Raw genomic sequence first — 15491 nt, 5'->3', positions numbered from 1 at the left:
TCATATGGGAGTCGTCAGGATAATTAGGTGAAAATAAATGTATATTATAAAACAATGAAAGTGTTTTTGACCTTCCATGCATATCAGCCTGTTGTTGGAGACCCCCAAACCAAAATATGACATTTTTTATGCATAATTGGGGCTCTTTAATGTTATATTTTATTTGTATGTTTAATACATTTGTACATGTATGGGACAGGTTTTGTTTGTTTGTTGTCTAAAAAAAAGAAAGAAAGAAAGTTAAACTATTTTCACTGCATGTTTCATATCTAACATGTTCAATAAAAAAAATACACAGTGTTTATAATTATACATACACATAGTTCTCCAAAAATGAAAAGGTACTCACTATTTACTTGGGCTCAAATGGTTATAAACCTTTACTTAAAAAGAAACTCAGACATGTTTGAAACCAGTGAAACGTGAGTAAACAGTGACAGAATTTTTAGTTTTGGGTGAACTATCCCTCTAAAACTGCTATTTACCTCATCATTAAGATTAATGAATCAGATAAACAAAGTTAAGAGTTCTAGACTCTTCTTACCTTTGAGCTCAGTTGCCTCTAGAAGCTTCTTCCACAGAGAGCTGACTTCATCCATTCGGGTGGACACCTCGCTGGAGGCGTAATGTTTCCCATCCACCAGCTCCTGGCCTGACTTCTGCAGTGCATCAATGCGGCTCTGATTGGCAGAAAGCTCAGCCTCGAAGGCCTGGTGCTTCTGGACCTTCCCCTGCAGGTTGGATGGGTCCTGAAAGAAAAGCAACCATTATTAAGAACATAATTACATCATTTTGTTGTTGTTGTGTCAATGTTCTTTGTGATGCACAACACTAAATAAATCAACCCAAAACCCAAATGTGCAAAAAACAACTCTCAGACGACATACCTTGTAGGCCTCATCAGTGGCGGTCTTCATCTTCTCATTGATCCAGCTCTTGAGCTCATCCGAGTCCCGGAAGAACTGCTGCAGATGGAAAGAGTCCTCCAGGGCAGCACGGCGAAACTGAGCACGCTCGTGAAGAGCGTTGCGTCTGCTCAGCAGCTGAAGCAAAAAAAAAGTGTTTAAATCATAGCATTACCAGTGATTCAGCACTTCTGTCAGCAATAATTGAGGGGAGCAAAGTGCTTGCTGTGTTAAAATAAAGGACGTTTCAGAGTGTTGCTAATCTCCACTTACTGCATCTCTGCGGGTGGCCACGTCATCCTTGGCATAGTGATTGTTCTGGATCAGTTTGGAGGCAAATTCGTCCAGGGCCTGTATATTTCAATACAGAAATAAAAGTAGGTCTATAATGGATAGTACCAGGTTTGGAATTATACATCCCAATGTGTAAATTCTTACGGTGATCTTTTCTTCCTGAGCACTAAGGGATTTCTCAAAGTCTTCGTGTTTCTTTAGAAGAGCCTCAACACTGTCCAGAGAGTCACCCAGATCTTCATTCAGCAGAAAAGCCTTAAAGAAGACAGATCAAGATCTTTGTCGTAAACTAGACTTAAGAAAATAAGTTTAAATAGTTATGCACACAAATCCATACCTCCTGCTTGCTCATCCAGTTGTCGACCTGCTCAGTGTCCCTGTAAAAGAGTTGGAGGTCCATGCACTGCTCGTACTGCTGTCTGCGGAGCTCCCACAGCTCCAGAAGAGACACCTTCTCCTCAGACAAGATGCCCAGCTACAACCCAACAAAAAATAGGGGATATTTCAGATTCTTGCTTTAGATAAAAAAATAAATGAATAGATGATTAATAAGCAAATTAGTTTAGACCAAACTTACTTTTTCCTTGACTTCCTCAGAAGCATAATGTCCACTGCTCAACAGTGCCCGACCGGCCTCGTCAGTAGATTTGAAACTGTCCTCATGAGCGTCGATCTCACCCTGATAAAACATTAAAAAGACATTCGAAAAAAGATGTATTTTAATTCAGACAAAACATTCCCAAAACATTCTACTTGTTTAGATGGCAAAAGGACAATGGGCCCTTTTACAAGATGCTGCAAAAATGCTTTCAAACTTTTTTTTTTTTGGTCTTGTTTCTAGCCTAAATATCTAAGAATTCTTAAATTATTTTAACTTTCCAGACAAGCAAAAAAGATGGTCTTGTTTTCTATTTGTTTGCTAGACTAGAAATACTTCTTGATTTGAGATTTTTTTTTAGATATTTTGACCAGAAAGTAAGAGAAGCCTTTTTTGTATATAAAAAAGTTAACATTATGCGAGGTGTTTGCAAGTAAACTTCTCTCTGGCTGTGTCTCACACATATTCCTTCCTTTTTTTTAAGTTGTAAAAATCTATTTTCTTTTGTTATTTATGGAAATCAGAATGCAAACAATGTATTTGTGGTACTCTCCCATTCACTGCTTTATAAGTTTACACAACTATGACGACTTCCGCTACTGAGAAACCCAGAAATGTGAAAAAGGTCCATACCTTGTGCTCCTGATGGCGATCCAGCAGGGCTTCTGCTCCAGCCACATCATTAGCCAGTTCGTCTGCGTTGATCAGAGCCTTCATCTCGGTTACCCAGCTCGTCAGGTCACGGAAATCTGCAGTGAAGCGCTGCAGCCTGAAAACAGGATGACAAACACAAAGTCAAACCCTGGCAATGAGAAAATTAAGTTCAATACTAAAAGCTCACTTTGAAGTAGTGATCAATAGCAAAAAGCTGTCTGAACCCACATGTGGGAGTCATTGAGTCGAGCATGTCGCTCGGTCGCCAGGGTTTGGATCTGCTCCCAGTTGGTAATGAGCTCATCTCTCTTCAGGTGGATTTGAGTGGCATTCTGGGGGTGCGTTTGCTGCAGACGGTCTGCCTCGCCACCAAGAGTGTTTACCTGCAGACAAGAGAACACGCATCACACATGTGCTAAAAGAATATACATTAGACTGGAAGTACTTTAATAAAACTATGAGAGAATAAATTAATAAATGTCATGTGTATAAATCTTGTGTGTGTATGTATGTATCATTGTAAATATACTGATTACTGATATTGTTTTACCTTAATGTTATTGTTAAATGTAGTTTATTCTGATTTATTATTATTTATTTTATTTATTTACAACTAATTTTTACTTTGTTTACTATGTTTATTTATAGTATTTATTTTATGACTTTCTACCAAAAATTCAACCATTTCTGAAGGATTTACATTTAGTCTCTGCAGATAAAAATAATAATTGTTAGGATGTTAATGCAGGGCGACGCGGTGGCGCAGCGAGTAGCACGTTCGCCTCACAGGTTGTTGGTTCGAGCCTCGACTGGGTCAGTTGCAATTTCTGTGTGGAGTTTGCATGTTCTCCCCATGTTCGCGTGGGTTTCCTCCGATGAATTGGGCAAGCTAAATTGTCTGTAGTGTATGAATGTGAATGAGTGTGTATGGATGTTTTCCAGTGATGGGTTACAGCTGGAAGGGCATCCGCTGTGTAAAACACATGCTGGATTAGTTGGCGGTTCATTCCGCTGTGGCGACCCCAGAATCTTTATTATGGACTAAGCCGAAAAAGCAAACAAATGGATGTTAAGACTGACCTTGTCATTTAAAGCTGCCAAATCTCTTTCCAGCCCTTCATGTTTCCGGAGCAAGGCTTGAACGCTGGCAAGGTCACGACCAAAATCATCAGATGCCATCAGCTGCTCCTTCTCCTTAATCCAGCTGATTGTCTCATCCACATCCCTGCAAGACAGAACAGAAAATAATACTTTAAATTTGCGTAAAAAGCATTGATAAGGACATTAAAAAAAAGATTGAATATCCTGCATTTCTGCCGGCATCTGTCGCTTTTAATTCTGGAGTATTCTGACTAGGTGTACGTCTTGTTCATGTTCCTCAGCTAGACAAAAAAGGCTCTGATATTGTTATAGTCTCCAATTCATTGTGCTCTAAGTTTACCCAACTATGGCGGTTTCCGCTACTGAGAAACCCAGAAATGCGAAAAGGGTTAGTTAAACTATTATCAAAACCAATTTTTTACAGTCTTTAACTCACCGGTTGAAACGCTGCACTTCAGCAGCTCCAAACAGCTTGCCCTGCCTCTGTAGAGCCAAGCCCTTCAGCCTCTGCCAGGCGGAGTTCACCTCCTCCTGCTTTTTCAGGATGAGCTCAGCTTCAGGGTGGTTCTCCTGGGTTAGTTTGCCTGCTGCCTGGTTCACCTCATTCACACGCTCCTCATGGGCAGCCAGATCAGTCTGGAATTCTTCAAACTTCTTCTGCAGGACCTCCACATGTTCCAGGTCCTGCCCAAGCTCCTCTGAGGTGACGATGGCTTCCTGCAAGAACATTTTGTTGGTTTGTTTTAGGAAAAGTGTTTATGTTTTTTCAGAATTGACTCAACTTATCTACAGCACAACACAAGATGTCTTCTACGGCTTTTCACCTTGTCACTGATCCAGTCCAGGGCATCCTCACACTCGCGGAGGTACTGAACCAGTTTTTGGGCCTGCAGGAGACGGATTCCCTTCTCTTTAGTCTTTTGCAGCAGCAGGTCCCACAGACGGTGAAGCTCCTCTAGACGGGTCTGAGTTTATAGATAAACACAGTTAGCATACGAACCAAATGCTCTTGTTTCTAATAGACAGTAGCTATGTTTCCATACAAAGATGTCAATTAGATTTATGCGCAAATCTGAAATGTCGCACATTTGCAAAAAGAAATGTACCGTTTCCATCGAATGAGTTAAAGTGAACAAAATAGTCACTTCCTGATAAACTGCTGCCAAAACTGCCGTGTTATAAGAAACAACTGCTTATTTTCTTATATAACAAATTACTTGCACCATGAAAGATGAAGATGAAATATATCAAATGCTCTGGGATGTAATATTACTGAACCGCTTTGATGACAGACTTTGCTTGAATGATTTTAGAATGACCAAGACATTTTAGAATGTCCCACCGCACCCATTTCGTGTTATCACATGATCAGTTAAAACAAATTACAGTGACTTTATTTTTACCACTACTCAGTTGTTGTTTTTTTGTGCCTTTTTTCAAAATTTACATAATTCCTGGCATTTTCATTAGGGCTGCATAACATATAGTTTCAGCAATGATATTGCAGTGTGAACATTTGCAATAGACACATCCCAGGATCTGAAATGCGGAGTCGGGATTATAGTCTATTAAATGCTATAGAGCCACAGTTGAAAAAAACATGTGATTTATTGTTACACTTTGCAGTAAATCCAAAAAATGACCAAAAATGTTATCATCTGCATACATTTTTAAGGTCTGTGACTGTGTAAGCATTCCAAGCCAATTTTTAAGCATTTAGGGACAAAAATTTAAGATATTTGTAACTTAAAGAAAGATGAATGAAGTCTATGCAGTGTTATTTTACATTTGATAATTTAATTTTATGTTAATTTACTGAAAACTTCTAGGCTCCCTGAAAACTATAAAACTTTTATTAACTTTTATTATTTGTATCTTTGCTCTACTGTATTTGTCAATGTTTGTGATTGGTTTATTATATTTTATCCATTTTATGTACTTTACTTTTATGTAATTCTAATCAATCTAGAACTACAATCTGAAATTAATCTGTAACTCTTACCATTGAAGTCATCTGCTGAAACTATGCTCAATATTACAATATGTAAACTGCAGAAAAATAGAATATCGCGATGCCAGCTTTTTTCAATATGGTGCAGCTGTAATTTCCTTTAAATATTTTTTATGCGATATTTCAAAAAGTGCATAAAAATAGGTGGATGGAAACATAGCTAGTGTTTTTTAAGGACAACTCGACAGAAGTCTAGAGAAAAAAAAAAGAAAGTCAGTAGTAGAAATGTTAAATAAAGGCCCCCATATACTTCAAGTGAAATCGAAGAGTTTGATGTCATTTAACAAAATCCAGCTAAAATTAAGTTGGTTAGAAGTTTACTTCGGGAGTTTGAAACAACTTGCCAAAGCAAACTTTCTAGAAAATTTGGTCTGTTTAGTCTATATCTTTAAACTGCAATTGGTGCATGGGGATTATATAATTGGAAAATGAAAATCTTCACTAACATTTCTTAATTTCTATTGTTCATGGAGTCCATGGAGATTGATGTGGGTTGATTAGAGATGTTCAATAACAATATACTGCTGCTCAGTTACATTTAACTTTATACCCCATGTGAAAAGTGAAAAAATAACTTTGCCATGAGTATATCAAGGGCCTCAATGTCAGAAAACCCCCACTGCACTCAGTTCTTCCAAAGGACATGCATTTAAATATACAGTAAGTTTCACCACACTCAAGTACCTACTTGAGTAAAAGCACCATAATTGACACTTTTTACTATTGGTCGCTGAGAAGTCCGGTAAGGCGTGAAAGACTGATCCATATGGGATTATGTTAAAACAATACAAACTTTCACAATTGTAGAAATCTAGAATGCGTTATTAAAAATCCTCTTACGCGGATGGTTTCCGATGCAAAGTGGCCCTCGGATATCATGAGATTGCCGGTCTCGTCCAGTTTGATGATGGCCTCAGCATTAGCCTGCACCTCTGCTTCAAAAGCTTGATGTTTCTGGAGCTTTCCCTAAAAGATGGTAAAAAGAAATGCTGTGTGAGAAGAAAATAATGAAACAAATGCTTTTCTTACTTAGATTTTTTGTCTTGTTTCTAGTCCAAATAACAAAACATTCTTAAATCAAGAAGCATTTTCTAGACAAGCAAAACATTGTCTTGTTTTAAAAAATAATAAGTCAAAATTAAGTGAGTCTGCCAGTGGGGTAGGCAAAATAATCTTAAGTCAAAAGGAAAAACAAGACACCCTTCTATGCATCTATTCATTTACAGTATTCAAAATTTTATAACCTTATCACTCTATACAGTCATTTACTGCTGAATACAGACAGGCCCATTCAAGGAATTTACAACTTAAGAACAGTCACTTTATGAACAGGTGAGTCAGGTGACAGCACACTTTAGCACTTTGTTTCCTTAAACATTTTCCCCAAGTTATAAATGAGTAGAAGTACAATGGAAAACTAGACTTTGCTTCTCTCACCTGCAGGTTACTGGGGTCCTTGTAGTTCTCATCAGAGGCGATCTGTAGCTTCTCTTGGATCCATTTCTCAAGTTCATCTGCATCCCGACGGAAGAACTGGAACCGGTAAGAGTCTTCGAGTTTCTGTCTGCGCACTACAGACAGCTCCTTGAAGCGACGGTACCGGTCCAGAACCTGCTGTCGGCGCTCTTGGATGTCATCTGCCGTCTCCAAAACTTTGACTCCACTGATATCCATTTTCTGAAAGTAGGGTGGAAACATGTTAATAAATTAACCTGTCAAATGTAAAAGTCCACATTAATTTTGGATTAGTAAGCAGACAACATGAAAACATTTTTTGAAGAAACTCAGTGTGGCTTCGTAACAAGAAAAATGCACAGGTAAAATTTCAGGTAACAGAATATAAGGACCAGTTAAAAAAAAGCTTCCATTGTAAGTATTTTTTATTGATGCAAATGAAAAAAAAAACTGGCACAACGAAATCTGCATGAAACAAAAACTCACTTAAAGTTTCAACTTATGCATTTTTGTTCTAGATGTGTGACAATTTCGGGGTTTTCACCTTTATTGTGATAGGACAGTGGAGATTACAGAATAGGAAAGTGTGTGGAGCAGAGAGAAGGGAAGGATTGGCAAAGGACCTTGAGCCAGGAATCGAACTCGGGTCACCTTAGTGCTTTGTGTTGACGCTCTAACCTCTAGGTTATTGACGCTGAAAATGTGTAACAATTTCCAACTGAAACATAAAAACAGGGCGGGATAGAGTGGCTCCTCCCATTTTAAACAAACAGCCAACAGCATTTCATTTTTATTACAGCTCTGCTAGTGGAAGTCGTAGAGCTCAAATGCATCAAATGAGAAGCGTCTTGAAGGGGGCGGGACATGTCATATATTAGAGAGCATTTGATTGGTCATGATGCGAAACGGAAGTACGAGATGATATAAAAAATAAAATAAAAAATTCCCTGATTCATTGAGGCCAAAGTGACAAATTGCAAGCTTTAGAGGTTTATATCTTCTAAATCCAAATTTCGGATCACACTTGCTTATAGATATTCTTAAGACTAACATAATAATAATAATTCCTTACATTTTACATAGCACCTTTCTAGACACTCAAAACACTTTACACATTGGGGAAAATCTCCTCATCCACTACCAGTGAGCAGCATCCACCTGGATGACGCGACGACAGCCATATAGCGCCCGACCTCACACCACACACAAGCTGATTGGTGAGAGGAGACAGAGCCAATTATGATATGGGGATGGTTAGGAGGCCATGATGGACAGAGGCTAGTGGGCAAATTTGGCCAGGATGCCGGGGTTAAACCCCCACAATATTACAAAGGACATTCTGGGATTTTTAATCACCACAGAGAGTCTGGACCTTGGTTTAACATCTCATGCGAAAGACGGCGCTCACTGAGCAGTATAGAGTCCGCATCAATATATTGAGGCACTAGAACCCACACAGACCGCAGGTTGCGCGCTCCCTGCTGGCCTCACTAAAAACGCATCCGGCAGCAACCTAGCTTTCCCATGTGGTCTCCCATCCTGGTAGTGACCGGGCGCAGCCCTGCTTAGCTTCAGTGAGTGACCATGTGAGAGTTGCAGAGAGCTAGCTGCCGGCAACACACTGATACTAACATCTAAAAAACTTTATTTCGATTTCACAGGGACTTTAAATCCAGGCGGACATATGAGACAATTCAATGGCCCAGCAATTGCCAACAGCTGAGCACATGGGGGGCCAGGCGGAAATTCCTCACGCATCTGAGCCAACCGACACAAAGAGAGTGCTGCCATCAGCCCCCTGCTAACTCCAGACACAACCCCCAGCAAATCCAAAAACACGTTTACCCCAGTCCAACTGCATCTGTCCTTTACTATCAGTAGGGAAGAGGGACAGTGTGATTTCAGCTGTATTTGAGGGTGGAAAATGTATCGCACCTTAGTTAGAGCAAACATCTCTATCTCTTTTTTTTACCAATAGAACATAATAGGGCTGCACGATTTGGAGAAATTTTTTTTAAAAATTAGAACTGAGATTTATCTGATCAAAAATTGCAATTTTTAAATGTAATTCATCATTTAATAAAAGAGCTACAGGGTTGATGTGGTGGTTTTAACAGCACCAAAGAAAGCCCATTAAGCATAATCACAAAGTATGCTACTGTTTATTTAAAACCTCTTAAAAATGGTTGCCATTTTTTCCCCAATAAAGATGTTGTGACAAATTAAGAAATTAACTACATTACTTTAAATGAATTACATGTAAAAACTATATATATATATATATATATATATATATATATATATATATATATATATATATATATATATATATATATATATATATATACATATACATACATACATATATATACATACATATATATATATATACACATATATATACATATATATATATATATATATATACATACATACATATATATACATATATATACATACATACATACATACATACATACATACATACATACATACATACATATATATATATATATATATATATATATATATATATATATACATATATATATATACATATATATATATACATATATATATATACATACATACATACATACATACATACATACATACATACATACATACATACATACATACATACATACATACATACATACATACATACATACATACATACATACATACATACATACATACATATATATATATATATACACATATATACACACACACACACACACATATATATACATACATATATATATATATATATATATATATATATATATATATACATATATATATATATATATATATATATATATATATATATATATATATATATATATATATATATATAGTTGAAGTCAGAATTATTAGTCCCACTTTGAATATTTCCCAAATAATGTTTAACAGAGCAAGGAAATTTTCACAATATGTCTGATGTAAATTTTTCTTCTGGAAAACATGTTTTATTTTGGCTAGAATAAAAGCAGTTTTTAATTTTTTATGAACAATTTTAAGGTCAAAATTATTAGCCCCTTTAAGCTAATTTTTTTTCGATAGTCTACAGAACAAATCATCATTATACAATAACTTGCCTAATTAACCATATTATCCTAATTAAGCCTTTAAATGTCACTTTAAGCTGTATATCACTGTCATCATGGCAAAGATAAAATAAATCAGCTATTAGAAATCAGTTATTAAAACTATTACGTTTAGAAATATGTTAAAAAAATCTTCTCTCCATTAAACAGAAATTGCGAAAAAAAAAAAAAACTGGGGGGCTAATAATTCTGACTTCAACTCTATATATGTATAAAATCTTTAAAACCTTTACATTTAGATTAGAAATAAACTGTCAGTACTTTTAAAAACTATATGCTTGTTACCATATTTGATAGTGCATTGAAATAATCTCAGCAGCTTTTTTGAATTTGAACAACCGCACCCTTTCAAATCGCAATTTGGTTTAAAAATGATTAATCGTGCAGGCCTAGATTGTCATTGTATGATCTAGAACTTTTCACGTTTCTAAAAGGCAGATCTGGGCGTGAAAAATTTACTGCATAGAGGATTGCAAAATGGCCATTTGGTCTCTCTTGTGTGAAGCAAAATTACATTGGTGTTGACACTACAAACACTGGAAAATATACTTAATATTATTCAGATGAAACGTTTGTAGTTGCTAATAAAATCCATGATGTGTTTAGCAGTAATTACTTAATACAATGACAACAAGTGCTGCTACGTCAGTGGTATAGAAAAGATTCAGTGCCAAATGACTGGATTTCTGGGAATGCAAGGTCAGCTGCTGGTCCATTTCTGAGGAGTCTGAGAAGAGGATGATAAATCTCCCTGGTTAATGCAGTCGGACACATCTGGCCCGATCTCAAATACAAAAGATCTTCATAATGGTGATAAAAAAAGCTGACTGTAGACAAAGATTATTAGAATTCACTTCACATGCTGGCGTGAACATCTGGAGCCATTCCACAATGACGTGTGAACAGCTGAACATTCTTTGTGGCGACATCTTAACCCTTTCAGTGAGGGCTTTTATTTATTTTAGAGGCTAAAACTATTTTTCATGCCAAGAACATAATAATGAACACAAAAGTCACAAGATTGTGACACTTGAATGTTCTACAAGGACTTGTAATTGTTTTAATCAGTCTCTTTTGTCCAATTCTGAGTCTGATGGTGGGTGTTTTTATGAGCAATTTCTGATCTTTTGATGTAATATTGTAAAATAAACTTGTACATAGACAGCAGAAAACAATACAGGAGGCAGTGGCTGCTTTCATTTCTTCTTTGATGGCTCCAAAACTAAAGGACAAGAGACCAAGAATGAAAGAATGAATGACAAGCATGACAAAAATGCCTCTAAATACCAGGTGTAAACAGGGCCTTTAATATTCTCCAACTGAAATCTAAAAATAAAACGAAGTCTGTGCACATGATGTACTTTGCAATTTTTCGTAAAAACAGCCAACTTCAACTGTCCAAAAAAAAAAAACGACTATGTTGACGACTATCAGCAAATATTTACCAAAATAGTATCAGACTGCAAATCATGGGCTAAAATTGCAAGTCATACATTGTATTTCAGCCTAAGTGCTATATTCCAATTAAAGGTGCAGTATATAAATTTGAGACCCAGTTAGGCATAGGCCGGTATAAGATTCTGACAGTATGATAATTTTGGATAAAAATATCACGGTTTCACGGTATTGTGATTACTGCTCTAAAATATGGTCCTTTTAAAGTTCTGGGTAAAAAAAACAACAACTTTTCCCCCCCTTTGGACACAGTATATTTTATTTTTTGAAAGATTTTTAATATTTTGGAACAGCACACGTCAGGCTAAACAATTCAAATGAACCATTGACTTCTGTTGTCTTCATTAGATTAAAAAACAGATTTCTTTACTATTTAAAACAGCATCTTTGGATATTTTTTTTCCTGCTGAAGATACTGTTTTTCTAAAAAACAAAACATAAAAAATGTAAATAAAAAAATCTTACTCATACCTTAGGAACGGTGTTACAGAAAATTTTGGCAGTTTTAAAACCTTGACTTTTCCAAACCGCGGTATACCTTGAAAAAGGTTATCGTACCATGCTTAGTACCCAGTGTTGAACAAAACGCATGCAAGCGTGGGTTTCCAGATTGATGAGACCAACAGGTGCGAGCCTATCAAGTCTAAAGGCTGATTTAGATCGTGCTCTAAATAAAAGCAACGGCATGCAATAGAATATTCTCCATATTAAAAGGGTTTTTTGTTCTAACCAACATCTGAAATTTATATTTTAGAAATGGCTTCAATTTGTCGCAGCTGAACAACAGAAAACTGACAACTATCACCTCAGATACACTTCATGTGCTTTATTCAGTGTTAAATGCTAATAATGTGAGTTTGAATGCCATTTTACATGATATTTATTGCCATAATACTGAAAGCAGCAGCGGACAGTTTAGCTCAGATCTTAAAAATAAAATAAACCATTTGAAATTGAACTTTAGAACTGATACTCAGTGCAAGCCAACAAATATCAGTGATTCAGCATCTACATTTATTAATGTTAATAAGGTTTAATATGTATTAATTCGATTATAAACCTTACCATTTCGTTGTAGCGCAGTAAGGGCAGTAATCTGTGCTTCTGAATGGCTGTATTTAAATTTCTGTCGTGTTTCGTCTGGTGCAAACAGCCAAATTGCTTATTATTGCAAATCTTTTCATGTAGCATGTTGTTAGGACACGGGTTTATAATTTAACCTGCTCCCCTAATGTTTTTGTTTATCATATTTATGTTATTTGCCAATTAATAACCTCATGTGGAACTCTGAATCCGCGTCTTATTTCTAAGTCTGCTACAGTCCACCGGAGGTCACATTTTGGTCACGAATGCATGCTTTGAGAGCCTTCATGACTGAATCAATCACAACAAGGCAACCCGGGGTGCTGAAATATAATTGGCTGAACTGACATTGGGCGGGTTAAATGACCAAATTAAAGACAGACATTCCAGCACGTAACAGACATTTTCAAAGCAGAATATCTGACTTCAGCACTGTTTTTCAGATAAACAAGAATGTTCACTTAGCATGTTTCCTAAATATCTGCAAACATATTATGGTATTTTTATGCTTTAGAAGAGTCAAAAACTTACATACAGCACCTTTAACATTTATCAATTGTGTTTCAAACTTTCCTCTCAGATTCTTAAATTAAGAACTTTTTATTTGAAATATTTCCTTTCTGCAAGGGAAACAAAACGTAAATCAAATTTCTACCCATCTACCTGGTTTATTCAACACTATCGTTTTATGGATGTTGTCTGGCATCACATGCAAAGATCATTTAAGCATCATGTGCTCCATTAGCTGAAGCGAATCCATCATAAGACACATTTAGAGAGGGTTCGGGCTAATCCAAGGTCAGGAAAACAGCTCTTTTAACAATGTGAAGAGCATTCAGACTATGGAGTCAGCCATGTAATGCACTGTCAGCCTGGATCAATACAGTCTATTGTTATGCTGGCCGGAACTCCCATTTTCCATAATAACACCCCATGCTGAAAATATAAAATAAAGGAGATATGGGGGCTAAATGATAAAGCTAAATATGAAAGAGACAGAATTGGCAATGGCTAACAAAGTCTAATGAAAGATTTAGCAAATTAACCACAGGATATCATCCCAGCGCCTGCTATACGTACGAAACATCCGCTTGATATAACGATAAGAGGGTAGAATCGAGAAAGCAAACGAGGAAGTGATTAGCTAATGGTCAATGCATTAGTGAGATCCTTGACTCAATCAGAACCTCTCAAAAAAAACAACTACATATCCAGATGAGAAATGGACTGAATGAGCGATGATCAACTGCTCAGCGGACACGTCCGTTTTTTGTCCAGATCAGCTGGATGTATGCCACCCTTCCCCCCTTTCCAGCCTCTCCCAAACAATCCGGTCTCAATGTCTGCTAACACCAGACGAGGGATTACCAGCAGCTCAACCTGGTTTTAGTCAGGCCGATAGATGTCACGACCACAGATCTGTACTGTTAAATTAAGCCGGCAAATGTGTGGTAGAAAAAACGTAATAGGCCACACCCATGCGTAGATCAAAAGTCAACAGAAATGCTTGCTCGATGTCTTTAAGAATACATGCACTTCTAGTCTTTAAATTGTGACATTGGTTTCTATTTGCTTTAACATTAAATCGGAGGTTAAATGCTCAAAAAAAGTGCTTAAACTCACCGGGAACACAAAGCTACGTGTTCACAAGAGCCTCACTGCAGTCCAGCTGTAGCAACAGATAGCGCCTCTGAACTCGACTGCGTGCTAGTGATAACCCAAAGGCATGCGTTCTTTCCCTCCCTGTTCCTCTCTATCATTTGTTTGAGTCTGAATCCGAATGAACACAGCAGTCCGCCGGCACTCTGGAATGTTCCCCCTGTGTATCCCGCAAGCTTGTTCATTGAGCAGCAGTGAGTGCTTCAGTAACTGCCTCTCTCACATTCCCAACACATGATGATGATGACATGGGCAAAGTCCAACCTTTAGTACTCCTGCAATACAGTGGCCATTTATGATTTATAAGCAGGCAACCATTAAGAATATTAGGACATGACATAGTCAATACCATTTCATGCTTTTGTGGTCTGCGTACACTCAGCAAAACCAGTCAAACCATAAACATTATGGTCAGGAGGACCACAAGCCACAAACCAAAAACAAGGAAGTTGTATTTTGAATGCACCAACAGTCAAAGTTTGTGGTCAGCAAGATTCTGCATAAAGAAGTGTAATACTTCTATTCAGCAAGGATTAATTAAACTAATCAAAAGTGGCATTTAAGCTGCTTTCCCACTGCTTGGTAAGGTATGGCTTGGATTGCTTTGGTTTTGCTCGACTTCGGTTTGCATTTAGTTTAATACTGCCTAAGTCAGAGGAATTATGGCTAGAACTGCACAATATATAATTTCAGCATCGATATCGCAATGTGCGAATCTGCAATAGTCACATCGCAGGACTTGTAAAGTCAAATTGGAATTATAATTAACCAGCAACCATAGTTCCTTGTGAAGTCATGTTCAACTAAAAGCTAATAGTGTAAAAGATTTACATTATTATTATTTATTATTTACTATTAGTATTATTAAGGTTAAGTTTCAAGAATTTGGACACTAGAAATTATAAAGATGGCCACTTTAACAAAGATTAATTGTTTTTATTTGTACAATGAAGTCTATACATTGTTATTTTGCATTTGATTATTGAATTTCTGTCCACAAAAAGCAAGTTAGATTCCAGCGAAAAGTATAAATTCATTTTTATTTTGGTTCTGTTTTTTTTTCATCTGTGCTTCAATTCATTTTATTTTGTATATTTTTGTATATTTTATACAGCTGTACACCCCAACAAAATCATCCATTTAATGTTAAATGATGATTTAAC

General features: G+C 36.7%; 1 protein-coding gene across 14 annotated transcripts in view; it reads right to left on the bottom strand.

The window, feature by feature from the left end:
- The window catches only part of sptan1 (spectrin alpha, non-erythrocytic 1), a 64866-nt gene that overhangs the window by 38283 nt on the left and 11092 nt on the right, over positions 1 to 15491 (bottom strand). For 13 of the 14 annotated variants that reach the window (XM_056445776.1, XM_056445774.1, XM_056445782.1 and 10 more), the window contains exons 2-14: positions 7001 to 7240; positions 6404 to 6529; positions 4377 to 4517; positions 3989 to 4269; positions 3532 to 3676; positions 2680 to 2834; positions 2431 to 2566; positions 1777 to 1878; positions 1537 to 1674; positions 1344 to 1454; positions 1179 to 1256; positions 888 to 1043; positions 545 to 749 (exon numbers count right to left, since the gene is read on the bottom strand). In XM_056445776.1, the coding sequence (XP_056301751.1) occupies positions 545 to 749; positions 888 to 1043; positions 1179 to 1256; positions 1344 to 1454; positions 1537 to 1674; positions 1777 to 1878; positions 2431 to 2566; positions 2680 to 2834; positions 3532 to 3676; positions 3989 to 4269; positions 4377 to 4517; positions 6404 to 6529; positions 7001 to 7237 (2011 nt within the window). In that variant the 5' untranslated portion in view covers positions 7238 to 7240. Of the gene's footprint in view, positions 1 to 544; positions 750 to 887; positions 1044 to 1178; positions 1257 to 1343; positions 1455 to 1536; positions 1675 to 1776; positions 1879 to 2430; positions 2567 to 2679; positions 2835 to 3531; positions 3677 to 3988; positions 4270 to 4376; positions 4518 to 6403; positions 6530 to 7000; positions 7241 to 14292; positions 14485 to 15491 lie in introns of those variants that run through there. The other variant, XM_056445777.1, reaches the window with a different exon arrangement.

Source organism: Danio aesculapii, chromosome 21, assembly GCF_903798145.1.
Source record: "Danio aesculapii chromosome 21, fDanAes4.1, whole genome shotgun sequence".
Lineage (NCBI taxonomy): Eukaryota > Metazoa > Chordata > Actinopteri > Cypriniformes > Danionidae > Danio > Danio aesculapii.
Note: the sequence above shows the minus strand (reverse complement) of the source record. Positions and strands in the feature narration are given on the sequence as shown.